General features: G+C 46.8%; 1 protein-coding gene across 5 annotated transcripts in view; it reads left to right on the forward strand.

Moving 5' to 3' along the window:
- Positions 1-8,202, forward strand: part of LOC114795420 (thyroid hormone receptor alpha-B) — a 40,690-nt gene extending 32,488 nt beyond the window's left edge. For all 5 annotated transcript variants that reach the window (XM_028988657.1, XM_028988658.1, XM_028988662.1 and 2 more), the window contains 6 exons: positions 975-1,075; positions 1,152-1,299; positions 1,387-1,592; positions 4,025-4,171; positions 4,248-4,506; positions 5,260-8,202. In XM_028988657.1, the coding sequence (XP_028844490.1) occupies positions 975-1,075; positions 1,152-1,299; positions 1,387-1,592; positions 4,025-4,171; positions 4,248-4,506; positions 5,260-5,510 (1,112 nt within the window). In that variant the 3' untranslated portion in view covers positions 5,511-8,202. The remainder of the gene's footprint in view (positions 1-974; positions 1,076-1,151; positions 1,300-1,386; positions 1,593-4,024; positions 4,172-4,247; positions 4,507-5,259) is intronic.
- The last annotated feature ends 2,366 nt before the right edge of the window (positions 8,203-10,568 follow it).

Genomic DNA, 10,568 nt, shown 5'->3' on the forward strand with positions numbered 1-10,568 from the left:
GATGTTTGACCTGCACCTCACTGACTACACACCAGAATCAACAGCATTGTGTTCAGGTAGAGGTGTGTAGTAGTAGTTACAGTAGTAGTTGTAGTCGTTGTTGTTGTCACCGTAGAAGTAGTTGTAGAAGTTGTCGTTGTCATTATGGAAGTAATAGTAGTAGTGGTAGTTGTCATTGTTGTCATAGAAGTAGTTGTAGTAGTCATAGTTGTAGTAGTAGTTGTCGTAGATGTAGTTGTGGTAGTAGTAGTATAAAACGGGATTTTATAATGGCCAAATATATTCAAAACAATTGTCCAGCCTTACCTATGAAATGTATTCCCCCGGGATCTGGTTTGGAGCGTACAGCGGTTTGTACAGCCCCAAGCAGCACAAGAGTGAGGCATTTTTATGCACTTCTCTGCATAGACATGAATATGCTTCATCGCAATATGGCGGCGACGTTGACGTACGTGTACCCATATGTCTATGTGAGTCACGAATCTGAGGTCTCCATTGAACCGAATCGAAAGTCATGTGACCAAACACGTCACTTTTAAATTGCAGCTTTTTTCGTTCATGTAATCGCACAGACTGACATCGCGATTACGATTGCGATTAGATTAATCGTGCAGCACTAATTTTAACTATCACGAGAGAGACGTGATAAAAATGCAGGAAGTGAAATGGAGGCCAGCCTCTTGCAGGCCAGCTTCTTGCAATTATGTTTTAGACCCACTGGTTTCCCGGCACATTTTCTGTCCCTCTTGGTCTAGCGCTTGTTGTGTATGCAAAGAAAACAAATTGTACTTGTTGGGTTGTATTCTGCCAGGCTCTGGTCAGACATGATGGTTATGTAGGTGTGTGTTTCAGGCCATTTGTGTAATATAGACTGCATTTTGGCTTTATTTGTGTGTGTATTTCATATTTGTGTCTGAATTTCTGAAAAATTATATACATTTATTTCTCTGTGTGTGTGTGTGTGTGTGTTTTAGGGTATATCCCGAGCTACCTGGAAAAAGATGAGCCCTGTGTGGTGTGTGGAGACAAGGCCACTGGCTACCACTACCGCTGTATCACCTGTGAGGGCTGCAAGGTGAACACACACTTAACATTTCATCAAACGTGCTGCAGACACCGAAATGAACTCATAATCGAATTTGCACTTTCAGGGTTTTTTTCGACGGACTATACAGAAGAACCTTCACCCCTCCTACTCGTGTAAATATGACGGCTGCTGCATCATTGACAAAATCACTCGCAACCAGTGTCAGCTTTGCAGATTCAAAAAGTGCATTGAAGTGGGCATGGCCATGGACTGTGAGCGACTCCAAACACACACAGTTCAATCCGTCCTCTGCTCGGCGTTAGTGTGTCTGTGTTATAGTTGTGTGTCTCTGTACCCAGTGGTCCTGGATGAATCTAAGCGGGTAGCGAAGCGCCGTCTGATTGAAGAGAACCGCGAGCGGCGCAAGAAGGAGGAGATAGTGAAGACGATGCAGAACCGGCAGGAACCCACCAGTGCCGAGTGGGAGCTGATCCGAATGGTGACGGAGGCGCACCGACATACTAACGCCCAGGGGTCCCACTGGAAACAGAAGCGCAAATTCCTGGTGAGGAGAAAATTTGCCAGATTCTGTACTCTTCTTCTTTTTTGATCTGAAAATGACAACACTCACAATTATCACAATTATTACACATGCACCGTTCATTTAAAAAGGTCTGCCAACGTAGTTCACATCCATCATCCACGTTAGCAGAATCTCAGCATGTTTATTACACATTCATAATGCATTTATAACAGACACACAGTATTTTATTATAACGGATTTATACATCTATCATGTATTACAACAGCATGATTATTACCCACCCTCCATTCATTTATATTTACATTCTTCATCATGCCTTCTTTCAGCATCAACATCTATTACACATTCTTACTACATTTATAACAGACTGACATTTGTAAAGTACTATATTTATTACAAGTCCCACATGGCCTGAGGATTTCATTCTATAAATAAAAATCATTGCACATTCGCTTCTAATCAGCCATCTCCTTTACTGTGACTGTAACGCAGATAAAACTTCAGAATCATGTTTATTGGCCAAGAATGTGCAGGCACATACAAGGAATTTGATTCTGGTTGATGGTGTCTCTCAAGTACAGAGTAGAAGAAGACAACAACAGTGTTTAAGGATGTGTGGAAGTGTTATTTGTACAAGTTGTAGAATATCTTTATACTGTTTATAAAAATATATATACTGAATATATGTATGAATGTACATAGGTCTAAAAGTGTGTATAAATCAACAATAAATAGTACTATATAATAGACCATCTAAATCTTATAAACAGATTACAGAATGTATACCAAGAGTGTAGGTAAGAATGTACATAATGTGCAGTGCAATGCTGAAGGTGATTCGCAGTGAGACAGTTCAGCTGTTTAGGAGGGAGATGGTGAGGGGGAAGAATGGTGGTCCTGGTCTGCAGGCTTCTACAACGTCTGCCAGAGGGCAGCAGGTCAAAAAGTCTGGATCTGAGATGATATTCCCTGCCCTCTTCCTGGATCTGGAGAGGTTCAGGTCCTGGATGGAGGGCAGGGGGCACCGGTGATCCTTTCTGCTGTCTGTACAGTCCTCTGAAGTCTGATCCTGTCTCTTCTAGTGGCCGCTCCATACCAGCCGGTGATGGAGGAGCACAGGACAGATTTAATGACCGCAGTGTAGAACTGGATCAGCAGCTCCTGCGGAAGACTGGACTTCCCCAGTTGCCTCAGTACAACTTGCACAACGTGCTGCAACGATAAAAATGTTGACTAAAGTCATCTTGTTGCAGCAAGTTGCCGTCTGGCACCTTTTCCTGATAACTGGCCATTTTTCAACAGCAGAATAAAAATGTCGCCACTGGTCACTGTATTTATTCATGTTTTCAGCATCAGTTGTCTTATAATGTATTTAGCCACAAATATAATGTATTTTGGGGCAGTGGTGGCCTAGCGAAGGAAGTGGCCCCCATAATCAGGTTCGAAGGTTAGAATCCAGATCTGCCAAGGTGCCACTGAGGTCCCCTGGATGAAGGTCCCGTCCCCACACGCTGCTCCCCGGGGGCCTGTCATGGTGCCCACTGCTCACCAAGGGTGACGGTTAAATACAGAGGACACGTTTCACCATGTCACCGTGTGCTGTGCTGCAGTTTTTCACAATGACACTTTCACACAATAACATTGTGTTAACACAGTAGCGATTACTTTTAAACATTATCTTTAGCATGAATGCCTTATAAAGTCCTGTAAATGTTCTGTCATCTTCCTCTGCGGCTTGTAGTTTTTATTTCTTTCATTTTATTTCTAGTCGGCCCCATATTTTGTATCACTTATGGGGGTCCCTTGGCTCTTGTGTGGGGTGGGGGCAGGCGGTCCAGAACCACTGTTCCTCACCCACACGGCCTCGGCTGACTGCATACTGTACCAACCGCACGCTCATTACTCTCTCGTCAAGCCCTCAACCTTAACGACGCTGTTAAAGGCGTCCGGCTCGCGAGGGAGACAAGCATCCACTTTCTCATTTTCAGGGCTATAAAGGGCTTTACGGCCCATCAGGAGCATGCCGGAGACTTCATGCACCAGTGCTGCTACCATGACACTAAATATCATAAACCAAAAACTGCGCAAAAGCATAATCAGCCTGGGTCAGTGCTGGCCTGAGCGGGGCGCTGCAGTGTAGTACAGTACGGGTTTGTAATCCTGATTAGATTCCAGGTTGCTCCTTGAGGGAGCTCATTTTGTTTGATGTATTGTGTGTCTGTGTATTTGTCGAGGTGGGAAGTGTGTTATCTAATGCAGCAGTTTTGAGACTGAGACTGGATTTCAGCTGGGGGAGACTAACACTGTGAAGGGGTACTAAAGTTATTACCAGGAGATCAGAACCACCACAAGAAGTGAAGATGCAATTATGAATATAACATATTCATGAACTTTTCGATGTAGTCTTCACATTTGATGGAAATGCTGACCTCGCGTCATCTGCGTGTCCACAGCCCGAGGACATCGGTCAGTCCCCGGTGGCCCCAACGTCTGATGGAGACAAGGTGGACCTGGAGGCCTTCAGCGAGTTCACAAAGATCATCACACCTGCCATCACACGTGTTGTCGACTTTGCCAAAAAACTGCCCATGTTCTCAGAAGTAAGCGGTTTGTTACTGTGTCTGTGTGTGTGTGTGTGTGTGTGTGTGTTTGTAACACCTCCGCTATGTCTCCCAGCTGCCTTGTGAAGATCAGATCATCCTGCTGAAGGGCTGCTGCATGGAGATCATGTCCCTGCGGGCGGCCGTGCGCTACGACCCCGAGAGCGAGACGCTGACGCTCAGTGGAGAGATGGCCGTCAAGCGCGAGCAGCTGAAGAACGGCGGCCTGGGCGTGGTCTCTGATGCCATCTTCGACCTGGGCAAGAGCCTGGCGCAGTTCAACCTGGACGACACAGAGGTGGCGCTGCTACAGGCGGTGCTGCTCATGAGCTCAGGTGAGAGGTCAAGGGTCATCCCAGCACGGTGTATCTTGCTGCGGAGTATTTCACTGTAAAAAGTGAACCACATTTCAAATGTTCACATTTTACAATGTACATAAAAATAAAGATAGTCCTTTAATATTTCCGGTTGGGTATGGTTATTACCATTCAGCTCTCTAAACCTGCCTGTCTTATGCTCTAATGACTTTTTGGTTGATCTGATGCGTGTGGCGTTTCCAGTTGGATGTTAGCACAGCACAGTGCTTCAAGATATCTATCATTGTAATCCCACATGTGGCTTGTGATGATGATAATAGTGTGAAGGTAAAGAGACTGAATCTGAACAATCTGATTCCTGAGCGAGACGCCTATGATGTTAAATAAATGTGCAGTTGTCAGGATTCGGTCCAGAAGCGGACACTCCAGGTCTGGAGTTTGGTGTTGCTCCTGTGTTACTCTGATTCCTGATTGTTTTCACCCGTGTCTGCCTGTATAAAGGTGCCCTGTTTGGGTCATTGTTGGATGATGTGTTCATGTAATAAATCCTGTCTCATGTCGGGACATTGTGTGTAGTCCTCGCCAGGTCATTGTATGTTTGTCTGACTGTGTTGATGTATTCTCACTCGCCTGTGAAGCAGTAGGCCACAAAGTCACAGGTTCAAGACCCTTAACCCTGCGTGTCTCCAGGGGGACTGTCCCTGTCACTACGGATTGTAGCTTGAGTGTGTCCAAGCTTTTGACTAGCAGTGTTTCTTTGTGTCTCTGCAGATCGCACCGGGCTGACATGTGTGGAGAAAATCGAGACGTGCCAGGAGACGTATCTGCTGGCGTTCGAACACTACATCAACTACCGCAAGCACAACATTCCGCACTTCTGGCCCAAGCTGCTGATGAAGGTGACGGACCTGCGCATGATCGGGGCGTGCCACGCCAGCCGCTTCCTACACATGAAGGTGGAGTGTCCCACCGAACTCTTCCCGCCGCTCTTCCTGGAGGTGTTCGAGGATCAGGAGGTGTGAGGAAGACGTGGAGAGGAAGAGGAAGGAACCAAACTGAAGAATAGGGGAGCGGTGGCTGAGACTTCTACTTTTTCTCACCTCCTTAATTACAAAAAATGTCTAAACTAACAACAAAAAGCCAACAACATCTTGTTAGCAACACGTGACAGTGAGAAAACATGACCAGCAGCAGTATGACAGGGAGGGGTTGTCATCGACGATGCTTTCATGCTCCTTTTCATTTGTTCTTTTCACGTTTTCCGCCCAAAACCTATTGGTTGGTAACAGAGTGGGCCCTTCTGTCTCTGTAGCACATCCTGTAGAGTTTACCAGACACACCCACACCGATCTGACACCAGCAGGTCCTCATACAGGCTGCGTTGTTGTTTTGGGGGCGTGGCTGGCGACACGACTCCGCCCTTCACGCAACCAGCCCCGAGTTCCTGGTCATTTTAATTTGGTCGTTTACTTGCCTCGTTGTTCTGTTGGTGTACAGTCGCATCGAAAGTGTTTCTTTTCTCAATCCAGTCGAATGGAAACCTGAGCCTCGCTGCGGGGGGCGGAGCCCCAAATCAGGTGCTACCGTTTATTTCACCGCAACGTGTGTCTGGGGGCCGGGCTTTTTACGTTTGCCCCGCCCTGTCTGCTGATTACTTTTTGGACACACACACACACATACACACTGAACACACACTGAACACACACCACCTCAAATGCCTCATATACGCACTGCAGAATTCTGCAAGCGTAATCCTCATTCTTCATCCTGAGCAGCCGCCGCCGCCCTGACCAAACACACACAGTGAAGCCCCAACACAGTGATGCAGTTGATGGTACACATGCACATGTTGTTCCCGACCTTGGCCGGTCAATACCCATAGTGCACTGCATGTTGTCAGTGTGAAAACAGACTCATTTAAATTCTGAAGTAAGGATGCTTCGGGTGGTGGGCGGGGCTGCCAGGATTCTTTTTTTTTTTTTTTTTTTACCTCCGGCTGTGGCTCACTGGCTGTATCTGTGCTGAAAGGCTCTACCTCACCTCAACACACAGAGCGGCCACCACAGCCACACACACACACACACGCAGTATTCGCTCTCATACATACACACACAGTATTTATTCTCTCGCTCAGACGTTCACATGTTCAGTTACAGTGTTTACACACACACGCGTACAGATACCCTCAGTTTTGTGACCTCAGACATCTGTTAAATGCCACTGAAGAGACAGGAGGGCCCTCAGATCTCAGCGTATTCAGGCCGGGTTGTGGGGACGTTACGCCTTCATACGTTTATATGTTTTATTTTCTTTCTGTGGGACCAAGTGTCAATTTGGAAATAGGATCTACAATCCATAAAAAATGGCCTGGCCTCAACCAACTGGGTTTAGGACTGTTTTTAAGGATAAAATGCTTTTTTTTTTTTAAATCCTTTATTTTGAGTTTATTCGTTTACGAAAGAGATTGAGGAAGCATGAAGATGGGAGGGATAATGGATGGAGGAAAGTTTGGGAGTTGGTGATGGACCGAGCAAAAGAAACAGAAAGGAAAAATCAGAAAAAGAAAGAGAGCTCTGGAGCCCATGCTCGTCCAAATGTGTTTGCACTAATGGCCACACCTCCTCAGTGACCGCACCCCTCATTTTAACACAGGTTAAGAAAGAAAAAGTCAGTATTAGAACGTCCACACGCACACACACACACACACACACTTAACAACAGCACCTTCAACTGATTGCATTATCCTACATTCACCAACACATGGTTCCGAGTTTCAAGTTCTGGAGGTTTCTCCTCTGATTGTAACCTGGGGAAAGGTGTGGCTTTGTTAGGAAGGTTCCTCCCACTTCACTGAATGACTCCACCCACCGACCCTCTCAGGGGGCCTTTGGTGGTTTTGATGCTGCTTTAATTTTGGGGTCAACTTTTATTATAAATGAAAAAAAAGAACTATAAATAACAGATCATTATTAAAGCCAAAATTGCAGAACAAAGTCCGGTGCAGGGAGCTATTTCAGTGTGTTTTTTTTTTTTTTTTTTTTTAACTTTGTTTCTGATCTTTTTATTTCGTTTTGTTCTCTTCTCCTGCAGCTGTAGTCACTTTTTGGCCGTATGTGCAGTGTCACCCTGACAGGAATGTCACCTGTTCACCTCACCTGTATATAAACCAACGTCTCTGTTCAGTGTGGACCTGTCCGTCCTTTATAAGGAGGAAATTACAGCGAAGCAAACAGGAATATTTTCTTTTCTAAATGTTGTTTCATTTTATAAGAAAATGACTGAAAAATGCAAATCCAGGAAAAAGAAAAAAAAGTGAAAATAGAAAAAAAAAAAGTGAAACTGAAATGTTGTCATACCTCACACCACACAAAACTCAGATCTGGGAGGAGTGTGAACTGCTGGTGCGTGTGTAAAGTGCGCAGAAATGCATGGACCGGGGCTCGTCCTGACGCAGTTGTAGAGATTACAGAAGCGCTACCCCTGTCTCCGCCCCCAGCCCCGCCCCGACCACCACTCACAGCCAGACCACACCCACTGCCCCGCCTGCGTGCATCACTGGGGCGGTGTGTGTTTTTTGTAACAGTGGCGCAGTCTGTGGTCTTGAATGTAGCTGAAAAGACTGGGCGGTGAGCCCAGCAACCAGAACCTCACTTCCAGTCACCAGCCGAGCGGATAGAACTGTCAGAGACAAAAAAAAAAAAAAACAACTAAAAACTGAGAATATTGCCCATCTGCAAGGTGCAATACTTTTTTTGTACTTTTTATTTTGTTGTTGTTTTGTATGTATTGGCCATAACCAAGGATGTAAATAGACAAAAAAAAACGAAATCAGTATGTACTCATTATGCAGCACTTATACGAGGTGTCGATCCCGACCGTGAGGCCATGTTGTCCCCCTGTGCCCTGTGACCCTGCACCACCGCCTACGCAGCGAACGCCTGGTCGTCTGGAACATCTGCAGAAGGGCGGGAGGGGGCGTGTCCATTTGTAGGAAAGGGGGCGGGTCCAGACCCACAGCTGGCTGTGCCCTTCTGCTGATGTCACAGTCACCAATCTCACCTAACTGTGGACAAAAAAACATGCAAAAAATGATAATAATAATGCAGAATTAAAGAAGCAGGTCCGGAGAGTCTGAGGCCGGGCGAGGGTGGGTCATGAGGGCGGTCGACCAAAATCTTTTTTTCTGGCTCTGCTTCCCACTTTATGCCAAAAGCAGCAGTAGCACGGTGTTTATGCAACAGGTCCAGCCGAAGCAGGGCTCTTGTAGAACTGCGTGTGTGTGTGTGTGTGTGTGTGTTCTGCCATTGTGCTCTTGTAGTTTGAGGCGCAGGGTGGTAAATTCGGAACGTTTGCAGCTTCGGATCCCTGTTTTGTTGGAACTGTAGTGAGTTGCACTAGACGTTGGCCAGTGCAACGGTAGCGCCAAAAGAAAAGAAATAATGAATGTTACCAAAATCCAGTGCAATATGCTGAGAGCACGTGCTGCTTCGGGCTTCTCCGCCGTGCCCGTAAAATAATATTGGCTCAGCAACAAGGTCACATGACCCAAAATTTATTGGCATGGGTTGGGGAATAAATGTACCTCCAGTCCTTTTTATTTATGAGAGTTGCTCTGAGCACCAGACCTCGAAACGCCTCAGACCACAAGAGCCCCCCGACGGCGGCCGAAGCACGTCTGGTTTTACAAATGAGCCGAGGGACCCACTCAGGTTTAAAAGCAAATATTACTCCACGCTAACCTTCAGCTCTGCCATTTTCTCTTCCCCTCTCTTCCCCCAGCCCCTGCTCGAGTTCACGTCCCGTCCGTGCGTCTGACGCCTCGAGAGAACCCGCCAGGCTTTCAGGGAACGGAATCACCCCATTCTTCACACACACACACACACACACACACACACACACACACACACACACACACTCAAACAAGAACAAACAGAAAGAGCAGAGTGTGTGTGGTCGTGTAAATGCTGATGTCCGACCTGTTTAGTGCATGTGTGCCTTTGTGTGTGTTTTCGTTCTGATGGAACTGGGCGTGGCCGCGTAACAAGCACCTTTTGAGGCTCGCTGCTGCACCATGCACTCGGCAGCTTCTATCGACCGGGAGAAAAGTTCCAGGCACTCGGCGCTAAAGCGCTTTCTTTGTAGTGCGCGGCGCGTCCCGTCCCTCCCTCGCTCCCTCCCGGGCAGCAGCGGCACCGGCGGCCGGATCGATTCTGTCTGATGTTGTTTCCGCTGGACTGCTGCTGTATTTATTGACTTTTTCTTTTCTTTCTCACGTCCACATTTACACGTTTGGTACCAAAAAGCTTTTAGGAAGCGGTGAGGGGCGGCTGGGGTATCTGTGGTGCCCCGTTTCTGTACTTTATATGAAGGGTGCAGGTGAAGAACTGGTGTGCCTAGACAGCGAGGAATGTAAGCATATATGCAGGTATAGATATGCATCTGATCTTCAGACTAGTGTAGCGTATGAAAGCCCAAATTGAGGTGTTTATATGCGGATGTATATGCAATGTTGTGAATACGGTGGGGAATGTTGGGGGTCTCAGATTTGCTCACACGGCCTCAAAGGGTGCTTGCCCCACCGCGCCTGCCTCCGCACACGTTCACGCCACGCCCTTATTCCATTTACTACCCAACCTGAAGGACCGGCCATGCCCCATGGAGCTTGTTTAAACCAGACTTAACCCAGATCCTGCCCGTGCTGACATGGTGGAGCAGAAACTGTGGACTGTGTACGTTGGTGTTCTATAGTCTCATTCTGCCCGTTTATCTCTATTTTTTTTATGGTATCTGAGTCATTATTGGGGTCCAAGTGTACAGGCCGTGGTCAGCTGGTGTCATAAACCCCACCCAGTTACTGTAATTGGCACGACGTGATGCATCTTTTGGATTTAGACAAGCTGCATAAATTAATTTACAGCGGCGGTTTGTGCAGCGTGTGCGCTTGGACCCCGAGTATCCCCTCTTGTCGCTGTGTTTCGTGTTGGGGACACTGTTCGCTCTTGACATTTCAGTCTGTGCTCCGGGAAGAACTAAAGAAGAAAGTTTTTTCATGAAAAACCCACAGCCACTGTTAACCGTTA

The sequence above is a fragment of the Denticeps clupeoides genome, chromosome 8, assembly GCF_900700375.1.
Source record: "Denticeps clupeoides chromosome 8, fDenClu1.1, whole genome shotgun sequence".
Classification (NCBI taxonomy): domain Eukaryota; kingdom Metazoa; phylum Chordata; class Actinopteri; order Clupeiformes; family Denticipitidae; genus Denticeps; species Denticeps clupeoides.